Source organism: Camelina sativa, chromosome 17 (genome assembly GCF_030686135.1).
Source record: "Camelina sativa cultivar CO46 ecotype springtype chromosome 17, ASM3068613v1".
NCBI classification, from domain to species: Eukaryota; Viridiplantae; Streptophyta; class Magnoliopsida; order Brassicales; family Brassicaceae; genus Camelina; species Camelina sativa.
Genome location: NC_141896.1, coordinates 35655713 through 35679654, shown reverse-complemented (window position 1 = coordinate 35679654; position 23942 = coordinate 35655713). Strand labels below are relative to the sequence as shown.

General features: G+C 35.0%; 2 protein-coding genes, 3 long non-coding RNA genes and 1 pseudogene across 6 annotated transcripts; 4 read left to right on the top strand and 2 right to left on the bottom strand.

Annotated features, from left to right (window-relative positions):
- Positions 1–1415: 1415 nt before the first annotated feature.
- On the top strand, positions 1416–4302 carry LOC104758334 (ATP-dependent zinc metalloprotease FTSH 1, chloroplastic-like). The gene is made up of 5 exons (XM_087494941.1): positions 1416–2959; positions 3051–3297; positions 3373–3556; positions 3662–3833; positions 3924–4302. The coding sequence occupies exons 1-5, from the start codon at positions 1613–1615 to the stop codon at positions 4143–4145; spliced, it is 2172 nt and encodes a 723-aa protein (XP_087351067.1). The 5' UTR covers positions 1416–1612; the 3' UTR covers positions 4146–4302.
- Positions 4303–4641: 339 nt separating this feature from the next.
- Positions 4642–12412, bottom strand: LOC104758332 (serine/threonine-protein kinase TIO). Of its 2 annotated transcripts, XM_010481173.2 has the most exons (24): positions 12146–12400; positions 11947–12056; positions 11749–11851; positions 11575–11649; positions 11398–11490; positions 11220–11294; positions 11039–11131; positions 10568–10631; positions 10395–10479; positions 10165–10237; positions 10014–10082; positions 9827–9907; positions 9597–9669; positions 9361–9513; positions 8692–8827; positions 8301–8472; positions 8072–8173; positions 7500–7994; positions 6195–7337; positions 5815–6048; positions 5563–5706; positions 5384–5464; positions 5103–5291; positions 4642–5008 (listed from the first exon to the last, which is right to left on the bottom strand). In XM_010481173.2, exons 3-24 carry the CDS (start codon positions 11836–11838, stop codon positions 4757–4759), a joined length of 3972 nt encoding a protein of 1323 aa, XP_010479475.2. In that variant the 5' UTR covers positions 11839–11851; positions 11947–12056; positions 12146–12400; the 3' UTR covers positions 4642–4756. The 2 variants fall into 2 exon arrangements, with proteins under 2 accessions (XP_010479475.2, XP_010479474.2); XM_010481172.2 differs by lacking the exon at positions 11947–12056 and having other exon boundaries at positions 12146–12412.
- A 1587-nt stretch (positions 12413–13999) lies between these two features.
- On the bottom strand, positions 14000–14988 carry LOC147924766 (uncharacterized; annotated as a pseudogene).
- Positions 14989–15272: 284 nt separating this feature from the next.
- LOC147924765 (uncharacterized) lies at positions 15273–16075 on the top strand. Its single transcript, XR_015585896.1, has 2 exons — positions 15273–15457; positions 15830–16075. It is a non-coding gene; the product is annotated as an uncharacterized LOC147924765 (long non-coding RNA).
- A 4013-nt stretch (positions 16076–20088) lies between these two features.
- LOC147924764 (uncharacterized) lies at positions 20089–20535 on the top strand. The gene is made up of 3 exons (XR_015586160.1): positions 20089–20178; positions 20273–20358; positions 20444–20535. It is a non-coding gene; the product is annotated as an uncharacterized LOC147924764 (long non-coding RNA).
- Positions 20536–20575: 40 nt separating this feature from the next.
- On the top strand, positions 20576–21074 carry LOC147924763 (uncharacterized). Its single transcript, XR_015586159.1, has 3 exons — positions 20576–20655; positions 20760–20823; positions 20963–21074. It is a non-coding gene; the product is annotated as an uncharacterized LOC147924763 (long non-coding RNA).
- The last annotated feature ends 2868 nt before the right edge of the window (positions 21075–23942 follow it).

Below are 23942 nucleotides of genomic sequence, written 5' to 3'. Positions count from 1 at the left end.
TATATATATATATATTATATTGATATCTGCAGATTTAACAATTGGATCACAAAACAAAATAGTCTTTATAAATGGATAAATGGATAATTATATTGATCTTTAAATATTATATTGATCTTTATAAATTATTAAAAATGATACATGAATATGTGAGATAACCAGAGACATAATAGATAATTACATATGGATCATTTCAACTTTATGATCTTATTGTGTGGTGAATATTGTAAGGAAGTATGAAAATAATGACTTATAAGATGTTAATATAAAATAGAAAATGGAGATAAACATTTTAAAAGATTAAAATAAATATATAAGATATACATATCATACAAACTCTAAAACTAAGCTTTTACAATGATATTTGATTTGTTTTTTTATAACCCATATAACAACAATAACAAAAAAAATACAAAACAAAACAAAACAAAACAAAAAAGAGATTTGAGAGTAGTGGAAGAAGATGAGAGAATGAAAGAGTGATAGACTAAGAGAATAAGATAATGAGTATTTATAGGAAGAGAAATAATGAAAAATTACATTTAGAAAAATGAGAGTTACAATTCTAATTTATTGTTTTGTTTTAATACAATTGATTAATACAACTTAGTGGAGAAATAAATTTAATGCATAATTTATAGGGAGAAGGTATAAAGATTTCAGTTTTATATTATGTAAGTTAAATGTGAAAATTAATTGTTTTAAATTTGTGTTTTAACATAAATTTTTTTTTTATTAAAATTGCATTGCCAAGTGGACCAATAAGGAGAGATTGAAACTCTACTTTTATATATATGATTTTTTTAAACTATTGTTTTTAAAGTTAATGTTTTTAAACCAAAAGCAGATGTAAAAAGTTATTTTTTTTTTGAATATAATTTAACATTATTTAAAAAAAAAAAAGACTAGGAGCAGAGCAAAGCTTAGTTCTTCGTTTCCATTCGCTTATGGTAAAGATTGGTTGACAATCCTCGTTTTATTTATTAAAGTGGTTTTTCATGATTTTCGAATAATGATTGATAGGAGATAGAATGATTGAAAGCGTTGGATCCCCTTGTCAACATAGGACGGATCAGCCGTGTCACTGATGAGCTTCACTGTTGGCATTGAAGGAAGCTCTCACTTCCTCTTGCTTCCATGATCTATAACGATTACAGACACTGCTGGAGATTGTTCTAGGGGTCTGGGACACTATGAATACGTCTTTAGTATTATATAAGGTCACAATCTATTATACTTTCCCAAGCTAGTTTATTGTAATCGAATAGAAAACCGAACCAAATTAAAAATGGTTTTGAGTTCAACAAGAACTAAGTGAACCGAAGTGTCCGACCTCTAGTCTACACAAAACAAAACAAAACAAAAATTCGATTTTTTGCAGGTTAATATATTAATTAATGTGGCAGTTTACGATCAGTTAACGAGTGGATATGAGATAGCAAACGTAGACGAAACTCCCAAGTCATCATGGCCATGCGGGGCTCCTCCTCTCTTACTTTAAAATCTCTCAACAATTCAGAACAAATTAAACCAAAAGATTTCATTTTTATTTCAGAATTCAACTCGAATTTTTATCCAAATTCTCGCCTAAGAAGAAACAGAGCCTGCTTCAATGGCGGCCACAGCTTCAAACTCATTACTACGTTCTTCAAATTTCTTAGGATCCCATATCATAATCTCATCACCCACTCCTAAAACCACCAGAAACACTTCCTTCCCTTTCTCCTTCGTCACCCATCCCGCAAAATACCAAATCACTCGATCGTCTCTTCGAAACGAAGACACCAATTCCCCAAATGGTAAACCCAATTCGCCGCTATCTTCAAAAATAGCTTTAGCAGCGATTCTCTTCTCTTCGATTTCATCTTCCCCGCGAGCTTTAGCTCTAGTTGACGAACCACCTTCTCCATCTGTCGTTGTGGAAGCTCAAGTACAACAAGCAGTGAAGCCATCGACGTCGCCGTTGTTCATTCAGAACGAGATACTCAAGGCTCCTAGTCCTAAATCATCGGATCTTCCAGAAGGATCTCAGTGGCGATACAGCGAGTTTCTTAACGCCGTGAAGAAAGGTAAAGTGGAGAGAGTTAGATTTAGCAAAGACGGTTCTGTTCTTCAGCTTACTGCCGTTGATAACCGCCGTGCCTCTGTGATTGTTCCCAACGACCCTGACCTCGTTGATATCTTGGCTATGAACGGAGTTGATATATCTGTGTCTGAGGGAGAGTCCTCTGGGAACGACTTGTTTACTGTCATTGGAAACTTGATTTTCCCTATTTTGGCCTTTGGTGGACTCTTCTTGCTTTTCAGGAGAGCTCAGGGTGGTCCTGGTGGTGGTCCTGGTGGCTTGGGTGGTCCTATGGATTTTGGACGTTCTAAGTCCAAGTTCCAGGAAGTGCCTGAGACTGGTGTGTCATTTGCAGATGTTGCTGGAGCTGATCAAGCTAAGTTGGAGCTACAGGAAGTTGTGGATTTCTTGAAGAATCCTGATAAGTACACAGCCTTGGGTGCTAAGATTCCTAAAGGGTGTTTGCTTGTTGGACCTCCCGGTACGGGTAAGACACTCTTGGCTAGGGCGGTGGCTGGGGAAGCTGGAGTGCCGTTCTTCTCTTGTGCGGCCTCGGAGTTTGTGGAGCTTTTTGTGGGTGTTGGTGCATCTAGAGTTAGGGATTTGTTTGAGAAGGCTAAGTCTAAAGCCCCTTGTATTGTATTCATTGATGAGATTGACGCTGTGGGGAGGCAGAGAGGAGCTGGGATGGGAGGAGGAAATGATGAGAGGGAACAGACTATTAATCAGTTGTTGACAGAGATGGATGGGTTTTCTGGTAACTCTGGTGTCATAGTTTTGGCAGCTACGAATAGGCCGGATGTTCTTGATTCGGCGCTGTTGAGGCCTGGAAGGTTTGATAGACAGGTCACGGTGGATAGGCCTGATGTGGCTGGCAGAGTCAAGATTCTTCAGGTTTTTCATAGTTGTTTTGTAAAGTTTACTGGTTGGCTCTGGAGTTGTGTGAAAGATTCTTATTTTTCTATTGGGTTTGGTTTTATTGTAGGTTCATTCAAGGGGGAAGGCACTCGGTAAAGATGTGGACTTTGACAAGGTTGCGAGGAGGACCCCTGGTTTCACGGGTGCTGACCTACAGAACCTGATGAATGAAGCGGCGATTCTGGCGGCCAGGCGTGAGCTCAAGGAGATAAGCAAGGACGAAATCTCTGATGCTCTTGAGAGGATCATTGCTGGACCTGAGAAGAAGAATGCTGTTGTGTCTGAGGAGAAGAAGAGACTTGTTGCATACCATGGTTAGCGTTCTTTCTAACTATATGTTGAGAGTAGCTGAGATGCTTTGTTTTCTGACCAGAATTTTGAATTTGCAGAGGCTGGTCATGCTCTAGTGGGTGCTCTTATGCCGGAATATGATCCGGTTGCCAAGATTTCTATCATTCCTCGTGGCCAAGCTGGTGGGCTCACCTTTTTTGCTCCAAGCGAAGAAAGACTTGAGTCTGGATTGTACAGCAGGAGTTACCTCGAGAATCAAATGGCTGTTGCACTTGGCGGAAGGTTAGTTAGTTATGGCCTTATCACAAAAGCCAGGTTTTGAATTTAAAAAGAAGGGTCTAATTGTGTTGAACCATCTGTCTCTTGTGTTGGCTATGCTATTGTCAGGGTTGCAGAGGAGGTGATCTTTGGGGATGAGAATGTGACGACTGGAGCATCAAATGATTTCATGCAGGTGTCTCGTGTGGCACGTCAAATGATTGAGAGATTCGGGTTCAGCAAAAAGATTGGACAAGTTGCTGTTGGTGGCCCTGGTGGAAATCCCTTTATGGGTCAACAAGTATACTGCTAACTGCATTTGGTTTCTTGGTCTCATTTGTTGGTTCAACAAGTTGAAATGTTACTTATATTTATTGAAATGTTTTTGCAGATGTCATCACAGAAAGATTACTCAATGGCAACTGCAGATATCGTAGATGCTGAGGTGCGGGAGCTAGTTGAGAAGGCATACAAGAGAGCAACAGAGATCATAACAACTCATATTGATATCCTACACAAGCTTGCGCAGCTCCTGATCGAGAAAGAAACAGTTGATGGAGAAGAGTTTATGAGTCTCTTTATTGATGGCCAAGCTGAGTTGTATATTTCCTGATTCCTCAAAGTTGCCATTGCTTACAGTACCATTAGCTGTCTATTTGTGTTCATATGTGTCAACGATTTAGCTTATAACCTATTCAGTATATTTGTGTATATTTCTCGTTATCAGTCCATATACTTTGTAGTTTAATACGAATTGTTCATCGTCCCTATTTCCATGAACTGCAAAACCGGTACCGTGTTCTGTGTATAATGTTCGATCGCAAATTCGAAATCTATGGTCTGTAAAGCTGAATCAACTTGCTGTTTAGTGATCAACACACTTTGAAATTGAACGCACTGCTAAAAAGAGAGCTTACAAGGAACCTCGTAGTCATTGTAATCCGTTGCTTCAAGAATCTGATGCAGAGTAGTGAAACTAATCGTAAATGGAAACCAGATAAACCACTGGCTTTTCTTCCTCTGGATAGTTTATTTTTAAGTTTTCTGAATCCAGACAATCAAGTTTTTTTTTTTTAATCGAATCAACCACCTAAATAGAGAGAGCGATAGAAGTAATCCAGACAATCCAGATTGGCGCATTTTCTTAAACGACTTTCAACGTAATAATACAAAAGTAAACAAAAGATGTTGTAACACGATAGATTTACAGGGAAGTATGTTTTCTTAGGAATCACCACCGACTTTGGCAACGATTACTGAAGCATAGTGAGCAATATTATCTTCGGGGGATTGTTTAAGCCTTGCGATGACCGGAAACAACTCTGATGACTTCACAAATTGTCTGCAAATCTGGTGGTTTGAACACATTTTAGCCAATGAGAAGAGTGCGATCTTAAGCGGTGACTCACTTGCTGTCTCTTTCTTGCTCGGGTTCAGGGCAAGAGCCGAGCAATCTGCAACCAGCCTCAGTAACGTCTGCACACAAAATCCCAAAAAGATACGCGAAATTAGAATTAAGAAATCCATGTATTTTTACCAAGAAAATTAATCGTATGTAGTTGTTACTAACTTGTAAAGCTCCTTTGGAGACTATATCTTCACAGAGTTTGCTGGAGTTTCGAACAAGGTTGCTCAATGCACCAGCAGCGTTTGCTTTTGTCTTGTCTTCTTCAGCCGTGGTCAAAACGTTTGCTAGCTGCGTTATAGATCGTCTGAGTTCTTCATACAGAGTGTCGTTATGGTAAGCAGCGTTTCCAATCTGAAAAAAAAAAAAAACGGAAAGGCCTTCTTTCAAAATTTGATCAAAAGTATTATGGAAATGGAGAAAATAGCAGTTTGTTAGGATTTTACAGCAAAGCAAGCAAATTTCTGTGTTCTTTTGTCCGGATCAGCACATCGATCAATGAGGAGGCCGATGATTTGATGTTCAGCCTGCACATAATAAATATGCACACTGTGTAAGAAGGAACATTCTTTGAAACATTGATCTCTCAATGTCAAAGTAAAAGAATCCCAGTGCTGTAACTTACCAGAGAGCTGTAGAAATATCCATTGTGTCTGCACATGTTACCAAGAGCACTACAAGCTTTTGCGCGTATATTTGGATCTGAATGAGTTAGAAATTCTTTTAAAGGCTGCAGAACAGAAGCCTCGCCGATGTATTTATAGAAACCCTGTATGGTAGACAACAATAAGAATTAGATAACATCGTTTACTTCACTATCCTGTATCTAAGCGAAATTAACAAATAGAATGCATCATGTGTTTATCCAGTGTCTGACCTTATCCATCCTCGATAGATCAGATATGATCATCAAAATATCAAGTATGACTTCTCTTGGACTCGAACCGTTGAGTAATTTTTTCATTCTGTTAGGATCCAACAAACCTTTGCTAACAAGCTCTACTGCGAGACGTGGACGACCCACCAATTTGGCAAGAAAAGCAACAGGCCTTACTAAATCTTTTAAATCCAAGTGTTCCAAGCAACGAAGGATTAAACTCGGCACTCCCACCTGAAAAAATCAGCGAAACAGAGACATCACTGATTGATCTTGTGATATGTCTAAAACGAGATTTCAGCTCATGAATCATGAGAAACAACTAATCAACATTTAAACAAAAGTATGTAAAATCAAGGAATCAGAATTGAAGAACTAACTTCCATAAGGACTTTTATGTATTTGTCCATATCCTCTTCTATAGCCTTTAACAAATCTTTATCTTCCATGCACACTCTGACACCTGGAGAGCCCATGTTGAGAATGAATCCACTATTTACAGAAGCAGTGGCAGATAATGGACCCGGTTGACTTTGTACAGCAACAAAAGGAAATGCTAGGAGATCTATTATCACATTTATTGTCTCTCTAACTCCATCTTTTCCTCCCCCAGGACCTCCCCAGGTCTTTACTAGCTTGATATGAGCATCAGATAATAAACAAGTAATCATTTTCATGTTTTCATTCTTCACAAGAACCTGACGGAAAGTTAAAGTGCCACCCGAAAGACAGTGGCATATTGACGAAATGGCCCATATAACACCAACGGGCGACAAGCCAATCCAGTTGGGTGTTTTCTTGATATCATCTGGGGAAGCATTTGAAAGTTTGCCAGCTAACAGATTTATAAGAAGCAATGGTGTTCCACTAGCAATAAGCTGTTGCACAGTTAAAGGTCCTCCCCACTTCAATCTGGATTCTAATAAACCGATACATCCATCGAGAAGTCCGTGCCATCTGGTAAACTTAGCAGAATGATAGATCACTTCACCTTCATTACTTGGCATAGGCCTAAGATGATAACAAAGCTTAGTAGCTCGAGGTATCAGAGGCACCGCAATCTCAGAGACAGAAGATTCAGCAGAAGATCCTTTTTCAAGAGAGAGAATAGATGCGAGAGCAAGCATAGCTGATGCAGAGTGATTCTGAAGAGAAGCTTCAATTTTATCATCTGAGGCAATGTGATTGGCTATAGCAGAAAGACGATGTAGATGCTTCCTTGGAGAATTTGTAAGCATTAACAGGGCAGAATTTCTCCCAGTTAGCCTCAAACATTGAGCAACTGTTGCCAACAGAAGGCATGAATGGAACACCAGATTGTTTAGTCTGCCCTCGAAGTTATTTTTTTCTCCTGTTTGTTGGTCTTTGCATGATAATGAAGCATAGGATAGTATAGAAAATATTTCTGAAATAACTGTACCATCCTCTCCACCACTGACTACGGTCGTAATAGGCAGTGAACTGGGAAGACCACAAAGCATGCTAGGCATAATTCCATTGTGAAGGCAGCATCTTGACAAGAGCTGAAGCATTACATAAGCAGTTTCCAGTTAAGTTTAAAGAGTGGAAAAACAAATACAATTATAGCTGTGGACGAAAATAACAAGTTATCATGTAACTTGGTGAATCCAGACAACCTAAAACAACAGGATAGCCAAACAAGAAGAGAAACATCACATAATCACCTGAATTGCAGAAACCAAGGGAGCCTCCACTCGTTGGTGAAGGCAATGACCAATAGCAACTTGCACATGCTTTGATCGGAGATATGCTCTTGTCACTGTATCCACAAGTTTCTCAGATAACGGACCCCACTCACTGTTTCCGTTTTCATGCTGAGAAAGACGGTTCTGCAAAGCATCTAGAGGAAATATGTTCATAGAATCGTCTTTGAAGAATGTTTCGGAAGTATCTATGAGAATCCATATTGCTCTACAAGCTTCACAGGCAGCTGCTAACATTTGTGAAGAGCCAGAAGCTAAACTCGACCCAGAAGAAGCCAAACAAAGACACAAATGATCAACTATGCGAGACATGTTAGCGTGCTCTAAAATCTGTTCAGAAACAGAATCAGGAGTTGAAGACTTAAGATCTTCGGCAACTCGAGATAACATCGTTGTGATGCAGGAACATGCCTCATATATAATTCTACCAGTCCCCTCTTCTTCCCATCCAACGACCTACATCCACATAAAGTACTAAATAAGTACATGTGGTTTAATATCACAAGAGACTTATGCAACCGAAAGAAGGTCACCTGTACGAAAATTTCCACTACTTTGGTCCAGTGCCTGATGTAGGAACTATGTATGCTATTGCCTTCAATATGTCCTACCAAGTTTTTAGTGACTGAAAGACTCTGATAAAGAAATAAGTTGGTGTTACAAAATCATTAAAAATTGTCTGCTGCTTGTGGAGCTGACTGTCAAAAGTGAAGTAGGTATCTAATCAAACACTTGCCAGACATTTTGGTCAAGAGAATTCACCTTTGGTATTATGTTGTTGAACACGGACGATTTCATCCCAACAAGAGCGTTAGTAAAGTCTAGCAGTGCACATGTTATTTTCTCAATCAGTCCAACTGAAACTATGGCACGAGCTGCAACCAAATTGGAAATGATCCTGAGGGACTGAACAGAGCAAGCAACATCTTTTTCCCTGCACACCCATGAACGAAAATGTGAATATGCATGTATACAAAAATATCATAAATTACAACAATTTACTGCAGGGAGTAATAGATCATAAAACCAGAAAGTTGCAACCCTGTATTATTAGAGTCTATCTTATGTAAGAAACCTATTTATGTTCCGTCTTTACGATCAAGGAGGAGCACAGCATTATATAATAAAAGAACAACCTATAGCCGAATTTTACCTTTTAGGATCAGGCGATTTTGAAATATTTTCCAGTGACAGCAAAAGAAGATCCAATGCTTTATCATCTTCACCTATAACTTTTGCACCTTTAACAGTTCGGGATGTACTTTCCAATCTGTCTAGTGTTGCGTTACCTGAAACGGGGAAAACAACCCAAGCATGAATGAGGATGATATATAGGTCCATTATGAAAGAAGGCAATAGAAACTCCAAAGACAGCTTAAGTTGTTTCACACATAGAAAAATGTATGTAAATTTCCCGACACTAATCTTTAAGATATGCAGATTTACAAAAGGAGAACTGCATATATATATGAAATATACAAAACCTGAAGGAAGAAAAAGGAAAGAAAATATATCATAGGAGTTGTGTTAAATCTAAACAAAAACATCAAGCATCGCATGAAACCATAGTAAAAATCAAGCTCTAAGAATTGTAAACCTAGAACAATAGAGCATACTGACTACATGGTGTGATGAAGAAGAAAATGCATTTAGCCATAATCAACAATGAAAGGATGATATCCAAATTTATGTCTGTTAGATTGATATGGATATGATAATTAGAAATAGATCTCAGTATGCACATTACTGGATCTATCTGCTGGATAACTCTTTTATTCTCAAAGTTAAAAAGAAGAGATTTACAAATAGCATGTCCCATTACCTGAACTTTTTATCTCCTCTTGGGTTGGGAATCCGAGAAAATCCTCAGGTGGTGGAGAATTTACTTTGACAGCACTCTTTATATCTGACTGAACGTCAGCTAGAACTCTGGTAGCAGAAGTGTTCTCAACCGGGGTCACAGAGTCGCACTTTTCTGTGACATATAACACTATAAATTTAATAAAGGAAAAAATAAATTAAGAAATTGATTCTAACCACAAACTGAAGAAAATAAACCATTTCTCTGCTGCCCTCCATTTCCTTTGAGCATCCAAGCTGCCTTATGGTCGACTACTGCAGTATGCATTTCCTGAATAAGCGTTTAAAGGCTCTAAGTGATCTATTATTCCAACAACGTTTTCCAATTTCAAATCCTTTACATTGTATGAAAACGACAGTTTTAACGAAATGCTCTGTACATTAGACTCAAGCTGTTAAGTATAAAGTCAACAATATCAGATCATTACCCTGGCTTCAACTTCCTCTTTTGATTCTTTAACGAAGGGGTGCTCAAGAAGAGCAGGCCAGGTTAATCGACTTTGGGGAACCTATTTCACATTGTAATAGACAAACAGTTTAACCCAATAGTCTCAAACATATCAATAAATAGTTTAAAGGACAGCTTAAAAAAAGTAAAGAAGAACAAAAAGTCACCTTGTTGAGCAATCCTTTCAAAAAGCTTTTGAAATAAGGACTCATTTCATCAGGATATTTGACAGGATCCTGAAGATTCACTAAAATGTAAGCTCAAACGTTTATCATAGATTCATAGACTTGTGGACATATACGGAAAAGATTGATATACCTTAACAATGTGACGAATGAGAGCATACACAGAATTGGTGTAGAACGGAGGTTGACCTACATATAACTCATACCTGATGTATCACAAGAAAATTATTAGAACCATCTCAAGTGCAGTGAAATGTGCATAACACAAGAATGGGCCACCACAATCATCACAGTTATATATGTAACAGCTTTTATAACAATACGAAATGAAGTACGACAACTCAAATGAGTTTCTCCACCTACAATATAACACCAAGAGACCACAAGTCGGCAGTGTGATTGTATGGCTGTTCTCTCACAAGCTCTGGCGCCATGTACAGAGGAGTGCCTGATGTAAGATTTTAGGTTAAGAACAAGGAGCAACTTACTGAGTTATTCATTCATTAATACGCCTAAAGATAATAAATATGTTTAACCTTTAATGGATCGCAAAACCACGGTGTTGGTGGACATAGCTCGAGCAAAACCAAAATCACATAGCTGAAAAATCAAGGGCGAGAAAGGTAAGATGACGCCAAAGAGAAGTAAGAGAATATCATATTATCAAGCTGCACTGAAAAGTACTTTTGTTTCTACTTATATTTAGTTAATTATATGAGGTTCCTGGCTAGCCGTATCCTTGTCTAGTAGTACTTACATGATAAACTTGATTTTCTAATCAATAATAGACTGAAAAATCCATGGTTCATAAATCATTTTCAAGAAGTTAGTACATAAGCTGATACTCATAAGAAGAGAAGAAGAGTAGAAGAATTGAATTGTAAGTGTAAACTATCATATTTCTTATCTTTAAGAAACAACAATATGAACAACTGATGTGTGTGGGGAGCATAGAAACAACATTTCAAACTTAATTCCTGGAAGCAGCAAAAGGAAGGTTATATTACCTTAACGACAGACCCAGCACCAATAAGAATGTTTTGTGGCTTCATGTCACGGTGAATTATACGGTTAGAATGCAAGTAATGCAATGCTTTTACCTGAAGAAGTTTCGACATGGTCTTATTAATCATAAAATATGGCAATCAAATACAAAAATAAGAGCCATGTTGGCCAAAAAGGTGTTACCAACTGTTTCGCGATTGCTTGAACTTGCTCTTCTGGAAGGCACTTGTCATCCTCAAGAATCTCAAACAGTTCACCCTGTGAATTTTAGGCGTTCCATCATGATTCATTATTTCAACATATAGGTACAGCCATCATAAATCAGTTCTTTAGATTCTACAAACAAGAGTGAGAAAAGTACTTGAGCAAACTCAGTGACAACACAGAACTCTCGTTCGTTTTCAAAGGAGTCGAGCATTTCAATTATATTCTGATGCTTGAGCTTCCGCAATATCTGAAGCATACCAAAAAATATAAAAATTGAAGGTCTCAAATGAAGTGAAGCATGTAAGCCCAAGGACTTGAGAAATTCCCTTACCTCGATTTCTTGCCTAAGACTATGTATATCCTTGTCACTCTTTCCTTGTTTCATGATGAACTTCATCGCCACCGTCTGGACCAAAACACGATAAAAATTTACCAAATTAAGATACATGATAAGCTGAGTGAAGTAACGAATGATAATGAAGAGGATAAACCAACAATTTAGTACCTGGCCGGTATACTTCCGTCTTCCTTTGTAAACCCTCCCAAAAGAGCCTTCACCGACGAGCTCTATCACATGATAATCATCGACACCCATGTCTGGACGCTATCTGTCAAATAAAGCAGCGTTTTAGCTTCCAATGGTAAATCACGATACCCATACCCATATACAGCAGAATTGAGAGTCTATGTTTAGTCCAATTACATCAAAAGCTTAGAAACGTTTCTAAACTAGGTCGCGCTCCGATTTCTTCCTTGTTTAGCGAATTAAATAACAGGAAACATCAATTAAAGATAGAAACGCAGATCCTAAACCTGATTACGGAAACGAATCAACCGATGTTCGGAGTAAACATGGAAATCGAAGATTATTAAGAAAAGTAAAGACGAATATTGAATCGAACCGTGGCTCACGAAGAACGATGCGTGGAATAAGCGAAGTGGTGACGGAACGGAGATGGTAGAACTGGGAACTCCGGCGGAGGAGGTGGAGATGGTCTTCGGCGGCGAAACGAAGAGAGATCGGTGGGATCGATGTCTGTAGAGAGAGAGGGTGAGAGAGAAACGGAAACTTTTGAAATTCAAAAAGAGGGAAAAATCTGTACTCCTACCCCTAGGGTACTCTCACTCTCTCAAACCTTATAAAAACCACAAATCGTAATTTCCGGTTTATTTATTTCTTTATTTTTAAAAAGAAAAATGGGTAGGAGAAAAATATAATTCTTTTATCATTTTTTTCAAAATTGTCCCTAAACTCTATCGAAGTTGAAAATAAGACCGTCGATCTATTGTAAAAGTCATCGATGAATCAAAAATATCGATTTTTTTTCCTATGTTCTTTTTGGTTTATCAGAGATTTTAACACTTTGTTTAAATAAATAAAAATAAGACATCGTGAAAACGTAAAAATTGATTTTAGTGTTCTAGTATTGGAAAAATAACTTAAAAGGTTGTGAAGTGTGGATGTTTAAAACAAAAATAGTCTTACAAACCACATGTTTTAATTCATCTATACTAGTATTTTTGCAGCAGTTTTTGCTCAAAAATATTTTTTGGAAAGTTTTTACATTTAATGCATTAACTTTAATATTAGTTACCAAAAATTTCAAAATTAATTATAGGTAAGATTTAGAAAAATAAGGAAATCTTTCTACCTCATTCAAACATCAATTTATGATTCTCTTTCATTTTTATTTGAATTTATATTTAAATTATCTTGAATTATTCTGTAATGCATTTAGTTAATAAAAATTGTGATTTTTTACTGTATATGATGTAATACAAATTTTTAAAAACGGACATATATTACTCAATATATGAATAAAAATACGGGTACAATATCTCACATTGCCTAAAAAATTAGGTAATAGTTCAGAGTCATACTATAAAAGAGACAAAAATGATTCATAATAAAATTGAGTAGAAAGTTTGATTTATCAAACATTCAAACTTAAAAAGCTTTTATTTGGTTTATTCCGGTTCTTTATTTTAAAGATTTTTAAAAAGTTAAATATTATAAATATTTATATTTTTAGAAAGTTAAATTTTATAAAATGTTAAAAATATTAATAATATTTAAACGTTTATGAAGTTTCAAATATTATAAATATTTAAACTTTATAAGAAGTTTAAATATTATAAATATTTCAACTTTTTAAAAAAGTTAGAAGACCTTTAAAATATTAGTAATATATTTAAACTTTTACGAAACTTCAAATATGAGAAATACTCAACCATTTTAAGAATTCCAAGTATTATAAATATTTAAACTTTATATGAAGCGCCAATCTTATAAAATGTAAATGGTTACAACCTTAATAAATAACATATCAACTCAATTTAATATTTATAATACAAAAAAATAAATGTTAAAAATTAAGATTATATAGTGCGAGTTAAAATATCTAGGGGGGTGTATTGAACTTGATATTTTAGGAGATTTAGTGAGATTTTAATATTTTAGAATTGTGAGAGATTTGAGTGTAATTTTAGGAGATTTGGTTATTAAATTTGGGATTTTAGGATTTGATGAGATTTGAGTTTTGAGATTTTTGAGATTTGATTATTGAATTTTAGGTGATTTTGATATGTAAAAATAAAAAAAAAAGAGCAACTTGGAATGTCATTGATTAATTTACGTAAGCTTCTTTCATACTTTGATTAATTTAAGAAGAAAAATAGACATTGGTCATGTTCTTTTTCCAATCGTTGGTGAAGTAACTGCGACACAAATAAAAGGCCCAAGATGATATGCATTTCGAAAAAATAAAGAGCTGTCACTGTTAACCAAAAAGTGAGGTTCGTAAAAAAATTAATCTCATATGAAGAAACTGCAGCTCTCATGAGATATAAACCGGTTACAATGATGACACTGAACACTATAAATATTCCTCATGAGCATGATGACTACACGATCAAAGAGAAACTCATTTTGCCAATGAGTGTTTAAAGTAGTTGGAAATTAATCAACGATGGTTTGTTTAGCACATCCACAAGAAAATGAAGTTGTTGATCTGTTTTATTCTCTCGTGAAATATTGAATTGTTGACGATATGTAATGCAGCAGCAGCAGAAGAATGAATGTCTCAAGTTGTTACCAACCGTCGCCGACTCGCCGTTGTCGGAAGCTCCGCTGCGGAGGTGGCTGAGACATCTGATTTTGATACATATTGGGTCGGTCTTTTAGTGAAACAGAGCACGCCTTTTCAGGCAGATCCTTCATTGGAGACAATGTTGGTGTTGAATCTTCTTCGGTTATATTGTCGTCGTCTTAATCATCTTCAAGCCGTGACGGTGAAGACTGAGGTGTTTCAAACGGTGTGGTTTGTTTACTTGTAGCTTCGTTTGAGTAAATTGGGTTTGATATGTAGATGAAGTTATCAACAGAAGAAGCCGTGGTTTCTTGAATCAGATCAAGAGAAGCTTGTAAAGATGGTTCATGGTGAAAATGGGTTTTGTTTGGAGTTTGAAGAACGCATGTGCAAAGAGGATTGGATAAAGAATCGATGTTAGATGATGGTGACGGAGAAGGTTCGTTACTTGTGGTAGAGATGGATTGGTTGAGAGTTGTGGTGGTCGTGGCGCCGCCGGCAGTTGAGACCGTAGTAGTGATGGGGAGGCCGAGAGAGTTGTGACGACGCCGGCAGAGTAAGAGAGAGCAGTAGAGAGTTGCACTTATAAAAAAAAAAATTGCAGTAGATGTTGAACTCCTATTAAAAAGAATATTTTCTTTCAAAATTTCACCATTTAGGGTGGGATTTTGTAAGACATATTTTTTAACTAGAAATATTAGAAAAGTATCCTAAAATCCCATTCTGTAGCTTTTTATAAAAAATTGTGATTTTTTGAATAACAGTAGATTTGAGTTGAGATTTATAAATTATTGATTGAATAACAAGAGATTCTAAATGATTTTTATAAATTTCATATTCAATAACATAGGATTTCAAATGATTTTTAAAAATCATCAATTAAATAACAGGAGATTTCAGAATATTCCAAAATCTCTTAAAATATCAAGTTCAATACACCCCCCAAAGTCATTAAAACTCTTTCTAAATCCTAAACCAATACCTCCCCCTAAGATATTTACCCAAATCATAATGTTTGTCACCAATCAAAAATATTTTGTTTAATATTCAGAGAAATAGGATTGAACACAAACACAAAATGTCAAGGTGTTTCCGTGAATCTACTGATCAATCGAATATGCTCAGGTCTGCATCACTATTAATCATGATCATAATGTTCTTTTAGCAAAGAAAAAAATAAATAGCTCTTTGGGCATATGTACTAGGCTACTAGCTAACTACCCAATTATTATTATTGTTGAGAAGTAAAGGCCGAAGAAATTGTATTAATGTTTAGTGACAACATTGTAAAGAATATAAAAACTAAGACAGTTTCAGGTTATGTAATGGTTGACTTGAGTACATAAAACAGAGGTGTGATAGAAACATGGACAAATAGCCCATTCGGCTTAATTTAGTCTATTGTTTAATAAGTTAAGGCTTAATATTATTTTAATCTTTTTCCCCCCCTTTTAAATTCCATAAACGGGTCACTAAAAATATGATAAATAAATGTAGGGTCTGACTGGATCAAACCCAGCGTTTGCGGAAGATTGTGGAAGCGGGTGGTTGCGGTTTCAAACGTTACTAAGCGTTTTGAATAACTGGTTTAACGTTTTAAAATAGGTACGTTTGCTTTACGACTGATTGACCAACAGTTGCAATAGCGGTTAAAACATAATAAATGTAATATATAAATGTTTAAAAACACTAAAAACTTTATTAAACTTGATTTATAATTAAAATTCATTAAAAATACTAAAATAATTATTCAAAAAACAAATAAATTTCATATTGAAATACTTATTGATTAATCAAGTAATGTGATAAATGACAAAATATATTGTTTAGATTATAGATCTTGGTTGAGAAGAGTCATTGGTGATTAGTTTTAATATTTTCATAAATAATCTTCAAGGATGGGGATTTTTGCCATCATGTCTGCACTCTTATTACCACATCTTCGTACCCAATTGAATACCATCTCAAACTTTGTAGCTCCATTTTCTCATTTTTCGAGTCCAATTGAACACTGCAAAATTGATGCTTGTAAGATCAGAAACTTCTCTGTTTTTCCTTTCAAAATGAAGTTTTTTTTTTCAATAATTAAAATAAAACTCCTAAATTGGTTGTTGCCCAAACTAGAGGAAAGTTGTTTACAAAAATAGTTTCGAACAATAACGTTCTAGAAGAACGAGCTAGACAATCAGGCTTCACATTGGACGCCCTTGGGATCTTGGAAAAGGTAAAAGGAGGCAAGGAGGCACTAAGAGCCTGAAACTCATCAAGGAGCATAGAGAAGACCGACAACTCCTCCAGAGCTTGCACCATCGCAACTAACTCTGCAGAATCCGTCTCGAACCTCTTACAATCAATGTCTCTGGAAAGAATACACTTCATCGTCCATAACTCCGAACATTTTGCATAGCAATAATTAAGGCTTGCATTTCACTCTATACTAGGTTATTTTTGCGTTCTTTTATGCTTGTCCTGAAGCAACATAAACGCCATCATTATCACGAAAGATCCAACCGCCTTAATTATATGATTTAAGAAGGTTATCAATGAAAATTTATACAACAACTCTAACCAATAATCATTCCCTTTGATGTGAGTACATCTAATAATCTATATTAACATTTTTTATGTACATTTTGGTTTATGCCTTTTAAGTTTTACTTATTTAATTTTTTTTTTTACAACATTAACCCCTAAAACAATTCCATAAATAAAATTGCAGAGAAACTCAAATACTAAACTTTCTTAAATTGACCAACATTTGTTACATTTATTGCCATAAAATCTCAACAACATCTAGACATTCCGATTTTTCCAAAAACAACTTTACCCATTAAAGTTCTAACCCATTACATCTCCAAAACTATTTTTATGGATCCTAGAATCTCTCAAATTTAAATGATACACAACAGATTTTCTATAACAAAAGTTTACAATCTCCATAATTATACTAACATTAATAAATTTCCTAAACCGAAAACCCAATTATAAAATGTCATATTAAATATGTTGAAAACCCCCTATATAATTTGGTTTATTTTTTATTTTTTGAGGAATTACCAAAAAAAATAAAATTTTATTAATTATCATAAACTATATATATATATATATTGACATGGAAAATTATAAACTATAAAATATGATAATTTGGTAAAACAATTAACATAATTAAACTTGATAAAAAAAAACTTATTTAGATTTTTTTTTTACGCAAAAATTTATTTTGATTTTGGTGAGACGGGTTAGCATTAATCTCATATAGGAAGTTAAGTGGAATTGTTTTTTTTAAACACTTTTAGATGTGTACCAGGAGATAAATATATTACTAGACTATACATATACCACACGGGTTAAAACCTTGAAAACACTACAAAAATCCTATACTTTGAATACTTATATCAAATACAGTAAAACCTCTATAAATTAATACTCTATAAATTAATAAACACTATAAATTAATAAATTTTGTTGGTCCCAAGTCGGGCCAGTGTAAAAATTAACAAAATTCGATAAAATAATAAGATAATAATTTTTTTGAAATCCCCATGTAAAATATGGTCCCAATAATATCATAAATTAATAATCATGTAAATTTACATATTTATATATATGTATTCTGATATAATAATATATGTTTCTCCTAAAGTTTATTTCTATAGAACAATTATAATGTAGTATTTTCAAACTATAACAATATCTCTAAAATATTTTATAACATATCATAAAAATAGTTAAATTTTAAAGTTTTCAATTTTTTAGATATGCGTCATTTACAATTTGATAATTTGACAGATTATTAAAATAGGAGAATTGATATTATTATTCATAAATTTAGATTTATGTATGTCATGTGTATAAGTCAATTTGTTTATAATATTTGTAATCAATTGTCAATAATGTTTTCTACATATTACAAGTTCAATTCATAAACCATAAAATTTACAACATCCGAAAGTTTAATCTTATTTTGCTAAAATTGTCTTAATTCATAATTTTAAAAATAATAATTATTAATTTATAGATAAATTAATATCACTATAAATTAATAAAATGTCTTGGTCCTAACATTATTAATTTATAGAGGTTTTACTGTACCTGTAAATTTTTATATTTTTAAAACTAACAAAATAATAATAAAATAACAAATAAATACAATATAAATTTTAAATTTTTAAAATTAAAAATATTGTCCGCGGTGTACCGCGGGTTAAATCCTAATGTTGTACAAAATGGGTTATGATAGATGATGGGTGAAAAGTTTTGTATGCTAGTTACTAATGGATTTTGAAGGAGTACATATCCCACCATAGGTATGGGTTGGGTTTGCAAGCATGCAACAAAACATGACAAGATAAAATAACAATTGATAAAATGTTATCCGTTTTCATTCAACGATAGTTTTACTTATTGAAATCATGTCTACAATATTGTGCTATATATGTCATAATCTAAAACCGACTATATATAAATGGTTGGATTAGTTTACATTTCTATAAGGGAAATTACCTAGAATATTACATAAAAGTAAGTTTATTACTAGACTAACACGTTGAGATTTCTGTCTTACTAGAATAACACATAAAAGTTTACAAATTACTTATATACCTGAGTTGTGTGTTTTATTACGTTTTATGCTATTTCTAATTAAATTTGTCTTTGATTATCAAGAGAAAGAAACAAAAAATTTTTGAAGAATCATTCTCATTTTGTTGGGATTCTCTTAAATTTGGGTTGGTAAAAAATATCAGATTGACGTAGTTTCAGATCTAGTTTTTAGATCAGAACAAAGTTTCAGATCTAGTTTTAGATCAAATTTGAGTTGGTAAAAAACATCAGATTGACAAAATTTGGGTTCACTTGCTCTCTCAGAACAAAGTTTCAGATCTAGTTTTTTGTCTGAGTTATCGTCGGAGTAGCAACAACAAGAGTGAGCAATCTTTCACTCCCGTCAGCGCAGCGGTGGATTGTTTTGTTATACAATTAATGATTTTCTGAGTCACGATCAATGATTCTTCTTCTTCTTCTAGGGTTTGATTTTTGTTTTCTAGGGTTTGATTCTCCTTCGTCTTCTTCTTCTAAACGTTCCAATTGATTTTTTTTTTGTTCTAGGGTTTGGTTTCTAAATTTTTTTTCCTAGTGGCTTTGATCTATCGGTGATGGCTTTGTGATTGGTTTGTTGGGTTCTCTCTGTTACGTATCCTACGATAAGTCTTCTTCGCAGTCGCAGGTGTTTTTTTATTCTATATGATACAGTTATGGCCTTTCGACTCTGAAATCTCTCAACTGCAATTTCTAGGGTTTGCTTTCTAAATTTGATTTTTTCTTTTTTTAACTTCTAGGGTTTTCTTTCTTCAATGGAATTCGTTTTTATTTACTCATCATTCTATTTTTGTCAATCCAGATAGATTGATTATGTTCGATTCGTTTGATTGAGGAGGAGGCTACTAAGATCTCTCGCTGATGGGTTTGATTGAGCAGAGGAGGGTACTAATATAAGATCTTCTAGGGTTTGTTTTCATCCCTTGTCACTCTGTTTTCTCTGTTTGTTTTTAACGATTTTGTTTGTTTGTTTGTTTGTTTCTCTAATTAGCGATCTCTCTATGTTTGTAATTGCAAGCAAGCTTTGTCATAATCTTGTCAAAGTATGGATCACAATATGGAGTACTGCGGTAAGTATTGCAGCCATGCGACTTGCTTATTATTCTTATCTCTTTGTCTCTAGTTTAACTTTGTTCTCCATGTTTTTGTGTGTTGCATCAGCCTCGCAAGGACTAGCAGACAGAAAGGCATCAGTAGAGATGATGATGATGACTTGATCAAGTGCAAGGCGCCCCCATTCATGGTTTCTGGTATGAAGATTTGTTATTTTTCCTGTGTTGCTTATGTTTTCCCTCCTCACTTTCTCATAAGGCCTGTTGTTTTTTCTTTGTTTTTTCATCCCAGATAGGTTTCTTGCCATGATCTCTTCTCACTTTGATGGTTGCTGCAGTAGCACTTGGGATAAAAACAGGCACAGAGGTTTGTCACAGGTAACTTTTCACTTGATATGAGTTTTTATTTTTATTTTGATTATGACTCTTTAGTGTTGTTCTGATGCTTTCTTCTCCTCTGCAGCTGCTCTCCGTGACTACAAATCGTCTCTCCAAAACTTGAATGATGAAGCACAGCTGTCAGGTGGTTTATCTATTCTCTCCTTTTCATTATTGGTCCATATATAATTATAATCGAAATTATAATTTCTCTTATAGGTTCCTTCGGATGGAGTGCTAATATATGGCCACTCTCTTGCCCTTGATGACACTAGCATGACTGGAGAGATCAAAATCGTGTGTCTTTCTTTATCTTTTTTTTTTCTATCATAGTGATTTTGTTTACTTTCTCTTCCCGCTTTGGTATAGCTCCTAACAGTCAACTTCCCTTATCTTGCTAGGTTAACAAAGACTCTAACAAGGACCCATTCCTAATGTCTGGCTATAAATTTGCAGATGGAAATGGTATGACATGGCGAACCTATCGGTGATTGGTTGTTGTGTTCTCTCTGTTACGCATCTACTAACTCTGCTCCTTCTTCTTCTTCCTCTGATTTTTGTTTTATTTACTAACACGTTTCTTCGTCTTCTGTCTTCTTCGCAGGTGTTTTTTTTGGAAGCTTATAATATGTGATCCAGTTATGGCTTTTGACTCTCAAGTCTCAACTTCTACTTCGAGGGTTTGTTTTCTACTTCGAGGATGAATTGAGGAGGAGGCTACTAAGATCTTATAGGGTTTGATTCATCCTTGTCACTCTGTTTTCTCTGTTTGTTTTTAACGGTTTTGTTTGTAAAAAAAAATCCTTATTCTTGTAAGTACAAAACATACATCACCTTCTCTTCTCAACAGGATCGTTGATGAATTAGCAAGATATGGTGCCAAGTGATGATCGGAGGAGTTGCAAGCTGTTTTTTTCCATGGTTATTTCATTGTAAGTTAACTCTCTTGTTCTCTCTTGCTTCTTCTCACTTGGAGTAAAACAGAGACATATTCAGTGATCCTAATGGAAGTTATAAGATTCTCTGAATTCTGAGGTTTCTGTTCACTTATTCTGATTCTTGGATGGCTTTTTTTTTTTGCAGTTTACTGTACGTGGCCTCGCATCTTCTGCTTCATGCCAAGGTTTGGCTTACCTCTGTTGAAGTTAGGGTTTTTATCTTGTAGGCTTGGCTTGGTCACTGTTTAATCTCGGTTCTGACTTTGTAAGGATGTTAGTTTTCTCTTCATCTTTCTTTTGATTTAGCTTTTCGTAGATTCTTTCGCTTTGTTATGATTTCTTCTTATTCTATGATTTCAGGTTTTCAACATCTGATTCAAAAGGAGTTAATGGGCGGGCTTTGAGGAATCAGAATTAAAGGTTGGTTTACTTGGTACTAATAAACCTTGTTTTGCTTAGTTAGAGTTTACTTACTACATATGACTTTGTGTTTTGTTTTTTTGCAGATTGAATCATTCCATACCTTTTGCTACCGTAGATGCCGAGGAGCAATCTGGTGCTCATAGTGCTGAAGTACAGAGCTTTGGTGCATATTTACTACTCAGATTGAATTTTGTATTTGGTTCTTAAAGCTTCTTACTAAAGTCGCTGATGAGTAGTACTCTCTGAGCTTTACTTTCTTATTATGTTTGTAGTGATGGATCTTCGAATTACAACACGCTTCTAGATCCTCTAAATGGAAAGCGATTGTCATCATCTAAGGCGGGTCCCCAGTTCAAGTCTCCTGATTATAACGGGTTCTTAACGCTACTCTAAAACACAAGAGCTACGTACGGTAAGAGATTTTCTTTTACATTTTGATAAACACATCTCTATTATCCTGGTTCATCGTTATCAGTTTCAATCTTAATTGTCTCTTAATCTTTCTTTCGAGTTAGCTTTTCATTGGTTCTTTTGCTTTATTATGACTTCTTCTTGTTCTGTGATTTTAGGTTTTCAACAGCTGATTCAAATGGAGTTAATGGATCAATGTCGATTCTCAGGTTTGGTTTATTTTCAGTTTCTTAAACATTCTGGTTTTTTGCTTGATTGATCTTATCTCACCATTTTGCAGGTTCTTACTGTTTTTGTTTGCAAAGAGACCTGGGATAGCATATCACGCGAAGGCTCACACACTAGTTTTCTCTCTTCTGTGGTATTTGTTCTTCTACTGTAAGTTCTTCTTTTTTTATGTTTCTTCTGAGTTCTCTCACCGTTTGATAAATTAATTGGTATCATCAACTCAACTGTTCGTCTTCTAGTTAAATTTCCTCTCTGACGTCTCTATTTATTTTACTGCAGGATTCAGATTGTTTTTGTTTTTGTGTTTCCAACGGGACATGTGGAAGACCAGCAGCACATCGTCCACACACACACTCAGTAGGGTTTCGTTTCTTCTGTGGTATTTTGATCATTCTACTGTAAGCTCTTAATTTTATTACTTTATGTTTATTCTGAGTTCTCACCGTTTGATTGGTAGTATCTTACTCTTTATCTTATGCCCTGAATCGAATTGTTATTGTTCACCGAAATTGGAACTTGGGCTCTGTGTTATTTTTTACTTGCCTCCTCAAAATTGTGCATATCACTCACTGTGTTTTGTCCGCTGTCTCTCTCTGCAATTGCTTGCTGGTAAGTGGTAAGAAGGTTACTGTACTGCTACGTGACAGTCCTCAGAGGTATGGTTAAGATTTTTAAAAACGTTTTAGCATCATGTTATGGTTTTCTTATAACATAATTATTCAACACCGCTTGGTTATGAGTGATCTTTTCTTTTTTTTTTCTTGTTACAGGTGCATCCGTATTATATGTAGTAGCTAGCTACTGGGAACAAGAACTCTAAACGAGAAGCTATCATGGTTCCTGGACGAGGGTGGTGAAGGCACAATTCAAAAATGTTGGAGCTGATTGCCATCTATGCTCTACCCATTAAGTAGGTAACTCCCACTATATACTTTGCTTTAAGTTGTGTTTTGATTTACTACCCACATGATTACGGATTGCTCTCTGTTCATGTTCATGTTTTGCTTTTGCTCTCTCTCTCTCTTTATTCACGACTCCTTAGCTCTACATATTTGGTTATGTTTTTTAAGCTCTTCATTCTACTTTTAATGTTTATTTGGAGTTCTCACCGTTTATTAAATTTAATAGGTTATTTCAGTCTTATGTTTAAAATTTTGTGCTTATTACTCACTGTTTGATCCTTTAAATTCTTGAGGTAGGTATACAGTTAGAATTCATCCCTCTGGCTTATGGTATACACTTACAGGCCAAACAAAAGGGATTAACTCATGAGGAAGTTTCTAGCGTTTTTAAGCCTCCCAAGAGAACCTTGTTGCAGTACTTTTCATTATTGCTGTGTATGATCTCTGAGCATTTGTAACATCCGCGAACCAGATTTTGTGATTTTGGAAGCAGCATCGATCGACACCCTAGTGGCATCGATCGATACCACTTATTTCTGGGTTCGGCCGGTTTGATTAATTGCTGAATTGGTTCGGTTTGGTTCAATTAAAACCCTAATCGTGTTGTTAAGTGTCTGAGACGAATTGAGGGTTTCAGAAAGTCTCTTTTGGTCGCCGTTGTGTGAGAAAGAAAGAGAGAAAA